The sequence below is a fragment of the Pezoporus wallicus genome, unplaced genomic scaffold (genome assembly GCF_028554395.1).
Source record: "Pezoporus wallicus isolate ANWC-B61680 ecotype Strahan unplaced genomic scaffold, APGP_CSIRO_Pwel_v1 contig_7902, whole genome shotgun sequence".
Taxonomy (NCBI): domain Eukaryota; kingdom Metazoa; phylum Chordata; class Aves; order Psittaciformes; family Psittacidae; genus Pezoporus; species Pezoporus wallicus.
In genome coordinates, this window is record NW_026641084.1 from 159,499 (window position 1) to 175,623 (window position 16,125).

Sequence of the window (16,125 nt, forward strand, 5' to 3'; positions counted from 1 at the left end):
TGAGTAAAACTGGGAGCCATAGTTGAGGGGCTACAACCAGCAGTTCTTTCTCTCAAAGCACAACCATCCCAAGCATCCGATAATGTCATTATGAGAAGGCTGCAGCAGGGATTTACAGGTAGAAGATAATTTTTTGAGGAAAGACCATCTGAATTCATCTAGCAGTGGTTTAGTTATATTGGAGATGACATTTTACATTAGCTTGAAGATAGGTGATATGGAACTGTGGCTGTAGGAAATGAGGTACTTGTTTTCTGTTCAGTGTATAAATCAAGATGCCTTTCCAGGCCTGAAGGGTTAGCAGAAAGTGAGACTCACATGGGACCCAAAACTTTTCATGATTTTACAGGTATGACTATGCTATCTAAAGGCATGCATTTCATCTCTGCATTTCAGGTGAAACCTCTTATGTTTTATTGCCATTTTAAGTGCATTTGTAGATTAAAAGTTGTTACTGCTTAGCACAAGTATTCTTGCATTCTCTGGAATGACTCATGTACCTGGTCTCCTAAATCTAAATTCATCATTACAGAAATGTTACAGTAGTTATGTGGGGTTTTTTAGGGGCTTATGAAGGATATTCCAAAAGTCACCTAGATCATAACATTGGGAATAAAACTTCACCTTCCCTTGTTTTGTTTAGATATATCTATATGTTAACATGTCATTAGCTTTATCTAGCAGCTTTAAGTTACATTTCTTACTCCTGTTAACCGCTAGCAAAAAGCACTGAAAACCATAGTCAAACTGTGGAGTTCTAGCTTAAAGGAAACAGAACATTTTCCAGTAATAAAACATAATAAAAAAATCACAGATGAAACCACTTTTCATTCTGAATCAAAAATTCTGTGAAGAGTAAACATTAATACTACATGTGTGGAAAGGGTGGTGGTGGAAGGAATTCGGGATGGAAGCAGTGATGGAATGTTTATTACAGCAGTACTATACAATGCAGCGCTATTCTGAACAGTGAAAGGCTTACTGAAACCAACAGCATGTTTTCAGTTGCAGTAAGCACATGCAGCACTGTTACTGTGACAAGGCTTGTAACAGTGGCAGTGTTTCACAGCCTCCTACCTTCTCATTTTGGAGTCCTTCTGCCTGTACCTGTGAGTAACTGTAGAGCCAGACATAATTCTAGGCATAAGGTGACTTCATGAGGGTTTGAGTTAGTATGAATCTGATTTGAGCCTCAAAAGTGATAGATTTCCACTGGGTGCAAACATTTTAAAAATTAAACTCCTCCACCATGCAGCATAAAAATGGAGTAAAACTGTTATTAGGAATCTACACTTTGTGTTTCCTTGCTGGCTTATGAAGTTCAAAGTGATGCTACTTTTCCAACACAGTGTTATCCTTTAATTTCAAAGTGTAAACACCAGTACTGTGCAAAAAGATCAATCAGGTGTCTTTTCCAGACCCTTCACCGTTCAGCCACATCTTTGCTTCTTGCCCTGTATGTAGAGGCAGCTGAGTAACTGTGGTAAGCCCATTTGGAGAGAAACTGAGACCCTCATGAATAACAATGTGTTCTGTGTTTGTGGCAAAGCCTCTTACCTCTGCTGTGCTGTGTACCTGCTGTGGCAGTGGTGCTCATCAACTGCAGGAACTGACCATCAGTTCTTCATCTTGCATGCAGCATTTTTAATTGCAGTTGTCTGCCTCACCATGGTAGAATCATAGAATGGTTTAGGCTGACAGCCTGTGGGCAGGCATAGCTGCTCTCCTGATGAGACCTAGTAGCTCTGAAGCTACTGGTTTTGGAACCTACAGATAGCTGCTTGTTTTTTCCTTGTATCATCATCCACGTTGAGAAGCTCTGCAGTGTCTAGTAAATAACATAAGGAGCTCTATAGCATCTAGTAAATGTGATGTATAACTTTCTGGCCAAAACTAAGGCAAAGAAATGACAGCACTGCCTGTTTGTGACAGGAATTTTTATTGTACTTGTTTGTTAATTGAGAAAGGAACATATTAGCTCAACTGATAATGATCACATTGTGCTCTTGCTTAGGACAAGCTAGTAAATCCAGTGTTCCCAATACTAATTCGATATTTTTATTTCTTAAACACCTCAAAACAGAATAAATGTGTATTCTTCTCTTCATGTTCTAGTAGCCCAACTACTTTGCTTTATTATTTAATCCATGTCATCAGGTGTATCCCCCAAAGGAATGAGGCTCTGGGAATTCATAGCATGAGGGAAAAAGAAAAAAAAAGCACAAAACCAACAAAACTTCTTTATAATTTAACAGTCTAATAAAACAAGACCTATCAATATATTAAGAAATAAATCCAGTTACAAATGCGTGTATATAGAAGGAACTTCTGTGGATGTCAGAACAGAAAATGATCAGCTATTTACAAGATACACAGCAGGATGGTACGGTAGCCAGGACCAACCATTCAGAAACCAAATGTGTTCTCTCCACTGTAGGCAACATACAAGAATCCATCCTCATCCTTTTCCTTCTCATAAAGTTGTCCCATAGTTAAGCTTTAAGGGGGAAAAAAAGAGAAATGGTTTGCTTGCATCATGACAGCTGCAAATAGTAGCAGTTAGAACCTCACAAAGACAAGGATTAATAAAAGCTAAAACTTGTGAATCTGTGTAAATTAAAATACAAAAATGGGGATATATGAAAACAGTTGACTCCCGAGATAGAAAAATGATCCTGGGCTCTCTGCATTGTCTAGGGTTTTGCTCTTTGCAAATGCATGTGTCACAAAGCTACCTTATTTCACTGAAAAAATTAGTCACTGAAGGTATTTCAGGTTCTGAATCACCCATTATTGATGCTGTGACTAATACAAGGCTCAACAGCCTCACTGCACCTTCCTTGAATGCAGCTGCATTAATGTTGTGCTTCTTGCATGAGCCACCTCATTTCTCCCTCCCTCCACCTTGTGTAGTTGTGAATGTTCGGTTGGTCTCTGCTCTATCAAGATTGTGCTTTTTGGACTGTTTCCTTGAGCTCTGGGTTATTCTGGGAAGCAAAAGCTTTGTTTTCTGTATCGTTAAAAAGTAATGACTTCAAGTAATGCCAGTACCAAAATGTGTGGGCAGGAAATGACAAGTTACCCAGGAACTTGTTTTTTCCAGAGGTAAGGCTCTGAACATTTGATCAAATGAAAATGTTTGTCACTGAACAGGCATGTGGCCCTTCACAGTGTAAGCAGCCATGGTCTTTAGGGCAATGCCTGTGTTTTGGCAACAAAAGGAAACCCAAGCAGTTACTTGGCCAGTACAACTGCTCCAACCATCTTCCTGCAGATGGAACAGCAAGTTGACGTTGGGCAGCTGCACAAGTGACACCTCCTCAGCTCACCCTTCCCTACCTACCCAAGACTGAGAAAAGGGTCAGGAACTGAAAGATTTAGACTGAGTGATAGGGAAAGGAGAACAGCTTTTACCCGAGGGAGGGGCTGGGAGGAGCTGCAGCAGTACTTGTAATGAAAGGGAACTGGTGAGCACTAGATAAACTTCTGGATGATGAGAGGATATCACGGGTTTAGTGATCTACGTAATGAACTCAGCCCACAAGACGAGCAGAGCTGTTAACAGATCAGATTTTGATTTACCTGTTAACAAGTTACCATTTTTGCATTAATACTGAAAGGTTCAATGCCCTGTTTTTCCAGCAGATATGACATCCCATCGTGAACAATGTGTCCTTTCTTTTTCTGTCCCATTCCTAGCAGTTCTGCAGCACTGTTAAGACAATGACATTCCTAATACTCTTACAAGAAAGCAAGCAGGAAAAGATGGTTCTCACAGGTCCCTGTTGTGTATCACAAAGTAAATAAAGATATTGCTAACAGTCTGGACAGGTTACCTGGAGGAACTGTTCCTGTTACACAGGTAAGGCTTAATAAGAGCTCACCCTCTTCCCATAGAAGTAAATCATAAAGAGATTTTTTCAGTCACCTTTCCTTTCAGCCTAGCTCAAGAAATGTTTATCAAACTCCTGAGAAAAAAACCCAATCCTATCACAGTGAGACTAAGATGTAGCCACACCCCTCCTAAAATCACCAGATAAGCCTCAAAGAGGGGAGCTCCTGTCCATCAGGTACACACAGGCTTGCAGACATGGGTCTGAATACCACATGAATAGCTTCTCACCTGGATTGTGGGACAGTCTTGTCTACAAAGAGGAATATTGCTTTCTCAGATGGCAGTTGAATCCTCTTCCTGATGATCCACATGAACTGGGCCACGGTGATGTCAGATGGAACTAAGTACTTCCTCTTGTCAATGTCAACAATCTGAGATCCTGAGACCTTCTCCACTATGACCTGTAAAGCACAGGTGTGAAGGTTAGGTTTTTCAGGGCTGCTATGAACAGACAGCTTTCAGAAACCACTTGCTGGTGCAGGCTTACAACAGTGAGCAGAGGGGAGGAACAATGGTTTCTTGACCAAATGAGGCAAATAAGAGGCAAGACTGGTTCAACACTGTAAAACCTGATCTTAAAGGGCACTGAAACCTACATTCATATACAGAATAGCTCAAAACTTCCTTTGCCTGTTGACAGTCATGGAGTGAAAGATGCAAGGTGTTTAAAAGAAACCTGTGCCAGGAAAGCATATGCATCTGTTAGCTTTTTGTACACTGATGATATGAAATTACTGTGATGTAGACTCCAAGTTGAGAAAGATCCCGCAGTGTGCCCTGGCAGCAAAGAAGGCTGATGGTATCTTAGGCTGCAAGTATTGCCAGCAGGTCCAGGGACATGATCCTTCCCTGGAACTGGCACTGGTGAAGCCACACCTAAGTGCTGTGTCTAGTTCTGGGCTCCTCAGTACAGGAGAGACATGCACATATTGGAGAGAGTACAACAAAGAGACTCCAAGCTGTTTAAGGGATTGGAGCATCTCTCATATGAGGAAAGGCTGAGAGCTGGGACTGTTCAGCCTGGAGAAGAGAATGCTCAGTGGAATCTTACCAGCATTTATAAATACCTGAGGGGAACATGTGAAGAAAATGGAGCCAGGCTGCTTACGGTGATGCCTAGTGACAGGACAAGAGGTGATGGGCACAAACTGAAGCACATTTTGTGCTTCAGGAACATCAGGAAACACTTCTCACTGCCCAGGGAAGTTGTGGAGTCTCCCAGCTTGGAGATGCTCCAGAGACACTGTTCTGGGCAGCTGGATGCAGGTGGCCCTGCTGGAGCAGGGGGGTGGACTGGATGAACCTCCAGAGGTCCATTCCCACCACAACCCTTATGTGATTCTGTGACTTACTCATACCAGGACACTGATGTCCTATTGTGTTTAAATATGGGTAATTTTCAATGTGTTTTAAAAAGTTTGCCATATGCACTAGCCAAAAATAGTGTATTCTGTAACAAAAGATTGGGGCAGGAGAGGAATTGGCATCTCCTGAGATGTCTGCAGCATGGCAGCTTGAGAACTTGAGGTTTAAGAGTGGCTTGTCTGCACTACTTCCCTTTAACTGGTGATTGAGGGAAGGAGTCCAGGACTTCTGTCTTCTCAATTAATCTAGTTGATAGTAACAAACTGAAAAATCATTTAACCATGTTCCTTCTTGCCCCATTCACCTGTAAAGGAAGTCATGAAAAATCTAACCAGACTGCAGCACTGGTACCTGAGCAATGGCAGGTGATCTGGGGAAGTGCATTCCCTTAGTACAGATGCTGCTTACTTTGTTTTGTCACTGTCACAATGTAAAAAGAAAGCAGACTACAACAGAATAGTTAACAACAATCATCTGGTCCAACAGCCTGACCAATTCAGGGCCAACCAAAAATTAAAGCATGTCATTCAGAGCACAGTCCAACTGCCTCTCCAACACTGACAGGCCTGGAGCATCAACCACCTCTAGGAAGTCTCTTCCGGTGTCTGACCACCCTCATGTTAAAGAACTTCTTTCTAATGTCAAGTCTGAACCTCCTCTGCTGCAGCTTTGAACCATTCCCATGTGTCCTGCCCTGGATCCCAACACCCGCCCCATCTCCACGTCTCCTCCTCAGGAAGCTGCAGAGAACAGTGAGGTGACCCCTCAGCCTCCTTCTCTCCAACCTAGACAAACCTAGAGTCCTGAACTGCTACTCACTGGACATGACCATCATTGCTTGCAATCTCATTACATACAGTTCTAGTTTGCAAGAAGCATGGCCTCTCCTCATTTAAACTGTCATGGGGCTAAATAAAATGCCACAATACGAAGAAATACAGGTTTAATATACACACCTCTACCACCCTTCCAACTTAACTGTCTTCTTTAAACAATGCCTCAAGCTGACCCTAACATGACAGAACGAACTGTCCATGTGTAGCAGACATCAAAAGGAAAAAAACCCAAACAGGAAGAAATATTAGAAATAAATTTCAGTAACACTGAAGCTACAAAATCAGAATTTAGGTAAATGGGAGGGAGAAGCATCAGCCTAGTCTAGTATCAGGTCTGGCATTTCATCTGTTCTGCACACACCACAGATGCCAGAATGACTTTCAGGCTTCCATCTACAGCATTACAGTATTCATCAGTACTTTTACATCAGAAACCTCCTTGCTAAATAGAGGTACAGGCATCCTTCAGGGAGATTGGTGCAGAGCTGAAGAAGCCATGTTGTATCTGAATAGTCAAACTCCGATACTGTATGAGTTGTGGTACAATGCAAGTTTCTAGTTGGCCATAGACCACATGTGCATTTTTCAGTGCTTTGCTGTACTGCTTTTGATTTGACATCCATGTTCTCTGCATTTCTGCAACTACTCCAGCAGTTACTACTGACAGGCCAAAGCAAGCCACCAAGCACTTTAACAATGCCTTGAGAGGTGAAGCATGGCTGCAGCATGCTGCAACACCAGCTCACCTTCAAGGGTGCCAGCTGAGCCCACCAAATCCCCAGAAAGGTGCTGTGATGTGATGCTGTGTGTGTGCCTCTGCTGTACCAGACTTACAGTGCTAATCCAGAAGTGTATGCAGCTCATGTTAATTACAGCTTCAGTTGATTGGCTAAAGTTACAAGACAGCAGTGAAGCCATACCAACAAGGTGTAGGTTTTAGCTCTGTATGAATGACAGCCAGATGGGGTAGGTAGGCTTTAAGGAAAAAAATTAAGTAAAAAATTAGGAAAAGAAAAAACAATCTACAAGCTTTGCTTGTGCTGTGCAGCCACCTCAGGAACTGGGATATTCCCGGCCTATACTACAGTGTTTGGCAGAAGAAAGCAGGAAAGGACCAAAGCAGAGATGCCAGGGTAAGATGTTTGCAGCATCAACAGGCTTCTGTTTGCAACTCTGAAAAAAAGACTGCCTGTGTTAATCACCATTTCAGGACGTCTGTAGATTCAGGTCTGCAGTAACATACTGATTTACCACTGGAAAACAGATTTTTTTATTTTCACACGTGTTATTCTGAATATAACTGCACTCTAAGGCGTATTGTTCATTCCACTGTGTTTCTGTTGTCAAGGTAGGACTCACTGATGCTGTTCTCTACTTTGTATTATGCTGGACTGGCATTAGAGTATCTTACTTCATGTTAGGAAATCAGAAACTGACTACAGGAAGGACAGATGGCCACAAACAAACCAAACAAAAAGCAACAGGTAGAGGAAGAGGAATTAAGTATTACTTGTGGAAAGGACCTGGTGCTTATTGCTCCATCCAGACTAGTTCTTGAAGGAAAAATATAGTACATGAGGAAGTAAGGCTTACAAGAGGTTCCAGTGTCTCCATTCCTTACCTCTGCGTTCCCCATTGCTACAGCATCCAGGTAATGCCCAGACAGATATCCAGAATACACTATCCTATGATGTGGAGAGGGTTTTCCTTATAATTTCTTCAGATCTGCCTACAGAAACAGGAGCTGCCTCCTGCAATTCAGTATGAGGGAACTATAAAGTGGTCAAAAAGCAGCCTGACAGACATACCAAAGCCTTAACAACTGATACTTCTGTATTTTTAAGATTACAATAACACACTGGGCATTTCAGCTTCATAACACAGAAAATGTCACAAAAGGAAGTCAAGGCTGTTGGTGAACTGCTTCTAGTAAAACTTACAGATACCTTTAACCCTTAGACCACTTGATTACTCAGGCAAATTTAAGACTGCAGTGCTTAGCAAGCATGAATTTCTTTCACCTCACATTTTATTCCTATACAGTCCACCCTAGGACAGAGTCGGGCTGTTCTTACATTATCTTAATAGGTTTGAATCACTGAAATATCTCTAAATCCAGGTACACAGATACAGCATCTGAGAATTGAAATAATTTTGACATCTGTCACTCTGGATATAAGCTATAACCTGGAAAGCAGGAAACGTATATTAAGTCTGAAAAACACTTCTATTAAATGCCAAAAATATACTTGGTAACTATTTTGTGAAAGGTACATGGCTCAATTGGAATTTTATTGGCCTAGCCAAAGCATCACACTGCAATTTAATTTCTGTATCTACACACACCTTGCTGTCCATTCCTGATATATCATCACGTAATTCTGACTCATACTGTGAGTTTCAATGTCTCTTTATCCCCTAAGGTCATGAGGGATATTCCTGAAATGGACATGATGGGGTAGTTAGGCAAGCAGAGAACAGCGAGGATCAGCTCAGTTTGCCAGACTGCAGCTGGAGAATGTGCTGTGCGTAGGGGCAGCTCAGCAGCAGAGAAATTCAATGGGATTAGAGGTTCTTCTCTGGGCTGCACTGCCTAATGAATGCTGTTTACCAAAAGCTCAGTCAGAAGTGGCATCAACTGGCCTGTGGTCAGCTTAGATGTGGGAAATTTTACTCCCAAGCAGATGGCCGTGTTGCCAACTGTAACAGATGTGAAGTGTGGTCATTTCACTGAACCACAATAAAAGGAAAAAAAGAATTGTGCTGTGAAGAGGAAAGATCATTCACTATTTAGCAGGTAGAGAGGTATTAATGCAAAAAGGAGGGGTCATCACTTGCACTGGCTCTTCCAGCAACGGGGTACAAGTATGGCTACATGAGGAGAAATCACCCTCTTCACAGAGCCAGGATAGAAGATTGTGAAGGTTTAGAGAATTTAGTGTTCTTGGGATTGGGCACAGAATGAATCCTCAGGACACTGAAGGTATTTGCTGGGATATAATTGCCATCTGAAGAAATCAGGACACTGAAAATCATGAACATGCCTGGAAAGTGTTTAGAAAGGCACTCTTGCAGTAGGGCAGAGGAAGGGTTACGGTCAGTCAGATGTGTCTGGGGCCTCTTTAGAACACCTGAGGACACACAAGGGAAGATGAATTTCTTCAGTAAGATCTGATCAAATGAGGCGGTGGGATGGGACCAGCTTTGCCTCCAGCGGCCCGATGCAGCTGGCTCGGTTACTCACCGGGACACGGTCAGGGTATTTGGCTCGGATTTTTGCCGACTCGACACATCTGTGCTCTGTGGACAAAACTCGCCGTTAGTCAGCGCACGGCAGCGGCACCGCCGTGCCCCGAGCCGGGGGGTGAGGCCTCAGGGACGGCAGCCCGCAGGCCGCCCAGGGGGCTCCGGGGGCTCCGGAACCGTCCCGGGCATCGCGGCGGGGCTGGGCGGCTGTCCGCGCGCAGACAGGCCGACCCACGGGGCACGCAGCGACACTGCAAGCGGCGAGCAGCGCCCGGCCTTACCCAGCGCGTGGTCCTCCTTGAACATCCACTTCATGGCGCGGCGGCGGGGCGCGGAGCCGGCGGCGGGGCTCAGGCCGGGGCTGGCGCTGTCACAACAACAACACCGCGGCTCGGCGGGCGGGACTTCCGGCTCGCCGGTCTCCTAGCAACAGTCCGAGCGCGGCGCTTCCGGCGGGCCCGCGACAGGGGCAGGGGCGGTGGCAGTGGCGGCGGGAGGGGGGGGTGCGGCCGCCGCCGCCGCTGCCGCTGCTGCCGCTGCTGCCGCTGCTGCCGCTGCTGCCGCTGCTGCCGCTGCTGCCGTTGCCGCCGTTGCCGCTGCTGCCGTTGCCGCTGCTGCCGTTGCCGCTGCCGGGTTCGAGGCCGCTCGAGGCTCCGCCGTCGCCGCGGGCCCCGGGAGCAGCGGACTGCAGCAGAGCGCGCTGATTGGCTGGCGCGCCCGTTTTCCCCGGCGCCTGGGCTGCTGCTAAGCGTGGCGTCCCGCCCGTCAGGGCCCCGCCGTTGCCACGGTGAGGGCGCGGGGCGATGGCGGCCGTGGAGCTGTTCTCGCACCCCGCGCTTCACACGCGGTACCGCGCCGGTCTCTGCTCCGCTGCCGCACTGGCGCTGCTGCTCGTCACGCTGCTCACCTACGTGCCGCCGCTGCTCGTGGCCTACCGGAGCCACGGTGAGCGCCACCGCACCGCGCGCGGCCCGGAGCGGAGCGGCCCGGGCGGCGCTGAGCCCTCGCGATTCCTCTCCCCGCAGGTTTCTGGCTGAAGCAGAGCTCGTACCTGGAGCAGCCCACAGTGCGGTTCCGGTACGAGCTGCTCCTCGTGGCCACCACAGGGCCCAGCCCGGGCAGCTTCTTGGCGTGGAGCACGTTTCCAGCGTTCAACCGGCTGCAGGGGGAGCGGCTGCGGGTCCCGCTGCTGTCGGTAGGGCCGCCCGGGGCGGGAGAGGGGCGCCCAGGGCAGCAGAGCCGGGGCTAGTGCTGGTGCTGCGAGCAGGAGGCCTGTCCCGCTCTGCTCCCTGCTAGTAGCAGCAGCTTCATGTGTCACTTCGTGTCCCACACCAAAATTCACTCGGGAGGGACGAGTGGTTATTAACCAGTCCAATTTTACTTCCTCTCAGTGTTGTAGAATCGTTTCTGTTGGAAAAGATCCTTAAGATCATCAAGTCCAACCGTTAACCTAGCAGTACCAAGTCCACCACTAAACCATGTTCCTAAGCACTACTGGTGGTTTGCATGAGCACATCAGTTTACTCAAATTAATTACTCTCTTCCTCCTCCATATGGCTTGTCAGGATCTGAAGTTTGCAGGGGTTCCTCATTAGCCCCTGGTTTTGAAAGCAGGTATGTGCTTTCTAACCTGCCTGGCTTCTGCCCTGCAACTGTTGTTCCTACTGGGAGTCAACAGCGGCAGTTATTTTTCTGCATTTCCTCTGGTACGGTCCTGTTATGTATCCAGATAGCTGAAGTGCTGGGCATCTGTGGCACAGAAGTGTGTCAAGCCTTGGCTTATAACCAGGAGTCGTCATGCAGAGACCATTAACAGGCAGGCTGCAGGGGCAAGAGGCAAAAGCTTGGCAAACAGTCACACACTTGCACAGGATGTGACATAAGATTCAGCACTAATGTGTGCTTTGTAGCATGCTGGGGAGGTGGTTGGAATGGCACAGGGCAGAAGAGACCTTCAAGAGTCTGATATGCTTTCCCTCCCTTGGGGGCAAATGAGACATTGTATAACAGACAAAACTGCAGCCTCTAGTCCTGTGTCTAATAAAGTCAAGCAGCTTTTTGTTGCGTTCCTAACAGTGGTTTATCTGCTTCCTCAGCATGTGCATGCTGCAGCTGTGGAGATCCACTGGGGTTTTACCTTTGGTTTTCTTTCTAGTAGAAGTTCCTGTTTAAGAAACCCCAACTAAAAATCTTACTGGTTCTTCTAGACTACAGAAGAAGACAAAAACCAAGATGGCAAAATGGATCAGTTGCATTTTCGATTGGAACTTCCGCTACAACCTACAGAGCATGTAGTTGGTGTTCAGCTGATTCTACTCTTTTCCTACCAGCTTTATGTGAGCATTTCTAGTTTTATTTGTTGTGACGTTTAGACACAATATAATATTCCAGTAGTGGTTATGCAAAGCATGGAAGAACCTTTCCATATTTGAAATTACTATCTAAAAGTTTTATTTTGCTAACAAATACTTAATTTTCTCCTCCTCTGCTGGGTCATCCCTAGTCTATCTCTCTTGCATCTTTTGATATGTTTTGTGGGTCTTGGTTTTGATTTGATTTCATTTTGGATTTTGGGGTGGGGTGTTCTCAAACCTATGAGGCCCAGAGTAAAGGCCTGACAGGACTAAATTTGTGCTGGAGTTTCAGGTCAGTGATTAATATCACAGACAGTTCTGATATTCACAGCACATTTGTTTTAGGTAAATAAGAAAATTTTCATTCAGATTGAGTGGTTGATAATGGCAAATGAACTTGTTTGGTCCTTCCTTCCTTCCACAGTGAGTCCTTAGCTGACTTTGACTGCTTGAGTATTTTAAAGTGTGTCTCCAATTAACCTGTTTAGTCATCTTGCTGCTTTTCACATGTTATGGCAAGTTGAATCCTTCTGTCATTAGCCACAGATTGCTGAACTGCCCTGAAGTTCCCATGGAACTGTTTGGTTTATAAAGTTTGTTAACTCACAAATAAGGTAGTTCACTTTCAGAAAAACCTGAAAAAATAAATAATATCTTATTTGGTGTTCCCTTGTTTAGACTAATGTGACAGTCTGAAACTGGGGGTCAGGAAAAAAATAAAATCCATGCAGAAAATCTGTAGATACAAAGAATTTCAAAAGTGTGTTGTGTTCCCCTCCCCCCCCAATTATCTTCTCTTGTGTTCACCATTTCAGAGGATGTCAACGTTTGTGATGCAGAGCATGGCTTTTCTTCAGTATTTTTCTCCTGTGCCAGGGTCTCAGCTGTATATGAATGGAGACCTGAAACTGAAGCAGAGGCAATTACTTAACTATTGTGGACTGGATACCAGATACAATGTGAGGAAACTTTTTTCCTTCTCCATAAATTGTCCCCTCTCTTTATCCTCCTAGTGCCATAGGTGACACCCTATTCATACTCCTGCGCAAAGGGGACTGCAGAACTTTGAAACTGGTGTTTTCTTGTTAGGCTGAAAGGTGGATCAGGTTATTCTGTCAAAACATTCAGTCTGATAGTTACGTGCATTCCTTCAAGGGCATGGTTACTTAGCATAAAAAAACTTGGTAGAGTTACTTCCTTGAGGAGTGAACAAGTAATGCAAGTATCTCTTTGTTGTAACAGGTGTCTCTGGTCAATGGCGCAAGTCCCTTTGCAAGTGATTATGATCTAACAAACATCATTGCAGCATATCGGGATAGAAATGGTAAGCCTGAATGTACAGCTCTGAATTACAGGGCAGCAGTAGTTCTCATACTGGCAGTTATTCTGTGAGGATTTGAGCTCTGTGTTAAGACTGAAAAGCCCCTTAACCTGGATGTTTTCTTTCCCCATTGTAGTTACAACAGTCTTTTCAGATCCCAACCCTCTCTGGATGGCTGGAAGAGCAACAGATACACCATTTATCATTAACGCCACTATTCATTACCCAGTGGAAGTTATCTTATATCCTTTGAAAACTGCATAAACTGTGACATAACAGGGTTGCATTATTTAGGACTTTGCATATAGGCCAAAAGAAAACTGTTTGCTTCTAGACTTGCTGTGTTAGCTGAGCAAATGCTATAGTTCTGGAGCCAGCTGAATACCTATTTGCCCATTCTTCTGGGTGGTTCTGCTAGCATAACCACCTTTTGTCTTTCCTTGCTAGGAACCCACGTTGCTTTCCAGTCTTTCTATACTGGCCTTTATAGCAGTTTCTTAGCCATCCACAGTAAATATCCTTAGGAAGTCTTGCTTTGCTCCTGCAGCACCTGCTGTCCCAATGTGTCATAGATGCCACTAGCAAAGCATAATACTGTATTCTGTGACTTAAAGCAAATCATTAGAAATCTGAATGCAAGGTAAGCTCACCAGATCATAATCCCTGCAGTGGATGTGGCAAACCTGTTGCATGTGCAGACATACCTGGTGTTTTTTTTTCCCCCTATAAAATAATTATTCATTCATTACACTTTTTACTCATTTTGTCTGATAAGAACAAGCCTGTGTTTAAAAGAATTTGTATGAAGCACTCTTCTTACAAGGTTTGTTTACCTGCTTGACTACTAAACTACTTTCTGGTGAGTCAGGGACAAACTAGGCACTTTGCACAGTATTGATCTAAATGTCTTCTAGGGTAGACATTCTCTGCAACTGTTGTTGCATACTATGGTAAAAGGCTTTGCATTTGCCACATGAACTGATGTCTTAACAACTTTTGTTAACAAGAAGTTTTGCCTTTCCACCTTCAAGTTCCTTTGTTTAGTTATTGCAGTAGTAGTAGCAGAAGCTGCTTCTTGAACACTCCTTGACTTCCTTTAAGTATCAGCCAGGATTTTGGGAAGTGATTAAATTTGCCTGGATCCAGTATGTCAGCATTCTCCTTATATTTCTTTGGGTGTTTGGTAGGATTAAAATGTTTATATTCCAGAATCATGTGTTGACGACAACTTCAGTAACACCAGTTTTGCCAGTGTCTCCAGTACTGTCCTACAAACAGCACCAGTCCTGAGGAGATACTTGAGAATACTTTAAAGAAATGCAGTTCAAAAAATAGATCCCTGACTTTGTGTGTTTTTTACTCAGGAAGATCAAACTTTGTAGGTGTGTTCCAATTTTGTTCTGTTTTTGTTTTTTTTTTCAAGTACACGTTCATTCATCTTTTTCTCTGGGAACACTGCTTTGGGACTGAAAAGTTTTGTATCTTTGACAGAAGAAGAACCTAGTTTTTTGTTTGGTTTTTTTTTTTCAACTAGAACACACTTCGAAAACCAGCAGAAAGCAATGAAGCTGCTTTTTCATGATCTTGATTTTGCTTAACCTTGAAGATTGAAAATAACATGCCAACAGTATCAGCATAAGCTGTTTTTACTGTCTTGTAAATTAATTCACCATTAAGGTAGAGTTCTGCCAAGGGGTATTTGTACATGTGTTTATATGCACTATGAAAGGAAAAAATACAAGGAATGTGAAGAAGTGTATGGATGAGTTACCATCAGAGCCATACTTCCATAACTGTGGCTATATGTGCTCACCAATTTAGGTATTAAGTTGGATAAATTCAAGATTGATGTGAGAAACTGGGTTGTGGGTGACAGTGTCTGCAAGGTTTGCACAATTGTCTGCTGTTGGCATTATTACTGTAGCACTACACCATTAATTGTAAATTGGGAATAGTAAAACAGAGAAGCCTGATATTTGTTTAAAGAACACTAACAACAACAAAAACCTACCAGAGAAGCTTCAGAGTTCCAAAGCAAGTGAAAAATTACTTTCAGAACTTAAATGATAACTTAGAATAAATAAAAATTAAATCAATTATTATCACCTGGTGAGTGCTGATATGTCCCTCTTTCTTAGTGTGGGTGGTAAGGAAGATTATTTAGTTTTATTTTCTCTTTCTAAGCTTACTTTTTGTTCTAGACAAGCTTAAAATGGAAACCAACAAAATTTCTGCTGTGTTTTCAGTTTTGTAGTTCTAGCAAAGCCATGTTATGGCAGGAAGGAGTAAAACAATTTTAGGTGCTAGTTAAATTTTGTGTTGGTTCTCTTTTAAGTCTCAAGACATGGTGCAGCTATGAAACGTGAAAGAGCAACTTGTAAAGCAACAGCTGACCTTTGGACCATTGTTCTCTGGGATTCAGCATCCTGGCAGTTTTGAGAACTACCTATTCCAGAAATCTCCAGTTTGCTCTGCGAACTCCACACATGGCAGCTGTGGACTGCTGGCAGTTGGCTTTGTATCCCAGTGCACTGTCAACAGCAACTGTCCACTGCTTTTCAGTGTTCTTAGCACTGCAGAGGATGAACATAGGGCCCGTGCACTTGTTTCACCAGCATCTCGTGCTGACATACATCTCTCCTGCTGTAGTCCCAGTTCTTCTTCCTTGCAGTGGTGATAGCATGTGAGTGTATGAGCTATCAGTTCATTATGGTTGATAATGAGTTCATTGTGGTAAAGGTCATATTTACCAAATATATTCACTTTTTCAGAGAAGTCAGTTCCCTGAATGAGCTTGGTATGTGTCTGCACAAGCATTAGGGTGGGCATAAAGCAAGGGATAGAAATCCCTAGAGACCACAGGCCCATTTTAAGGGTTTGAGCTGCTGTACTCTCACAGAAATGGAATTCCAAGCCGAACAGAAGCCTGTTTAAGGTAGCAGCCGGAAAAGAAGCGAGGCTAATGCCAGAAAACAGCAGTAAAACCAGGAGACCCCATCCCCCTATTTTGCTTTTCTCTCATCTCCTTCCACATGAAGTTACAACAGCTCAGAGCAACAGCTCAGTGAATGCATGTGAAAGGAAAAATGGTGGATAGGTCTGGTTCAG

At 44.1% G+C, this 16,125-nt stretch overlaps 2 protein-coding genes across 3 annotated transcripts; one reads left to right on the forward strand and one right to left on the reverse strand.

The window, feature by feature from the left end:
• Positions 1–1,920: 1,920 nt before the first annotated feature.
• Positions 1,921–9,701, reverse strand: GABARAPL2 (GABA type A receptor associated protein like 2). The gene is made up of 4 exons (XM_057421939.1): positions 9,624–9,701; positions 9,341–9,396; positions 4,124–4,296; positions 1,921–2,497 (listed from the first exon to the last, which is right to left on the reverse strand). The coding sequence occupies exons 1-4, from the start codon at positions 9,655–9,657 to the stop codon at positions 2,407–2,409; spliced, it is 354 nt and encodes a 117-aa protein (XP_057277922.1). The 5' UTR covers positions 9,658–9,701; the 3' UTR covers positions 1,921–2,406.
• A 384-nt stretch (positions 9,702–10,085) lies between these two features.
• TMEM231 (transmembrane protein 231) lies at positions 10,086–14,351 on the forward strand. 2 transcript variants are annotated; one of them, XM_057421953.1, is made up of 7 exons: positions 10,087–10,287; positions 10,368–10,537; positions 11,550–11,678; positions 12,512–12,655; positions 12,939–13,020; positions 13,154–13,260; positions 14,119–14,351. In XM_057421953.1, exons 1-7 carry the CDS (start codon positions 10,146–10,148, stop codon positions 14,305–14,307), a joined length of 963 nt encoding a protein of 320 aa, XP_057277936.1. In that variant the 5' UTR covers positions 10,087–10,145; the 3' UTR covers positions 14,308–14,351. The 2 variants fall into 2 exon arrangements, with proteins under 2 accessions (XP_057277937.1, XP_057277936.1); XM_057421954.1 differs by lacking the exon at positions 11,550–11,678 and having other exon boundaries at positions 10,086–10,287.
• The last annotated feature ends 1,774 nt before the right edge of the window (positions 14,352–16,125 follow it).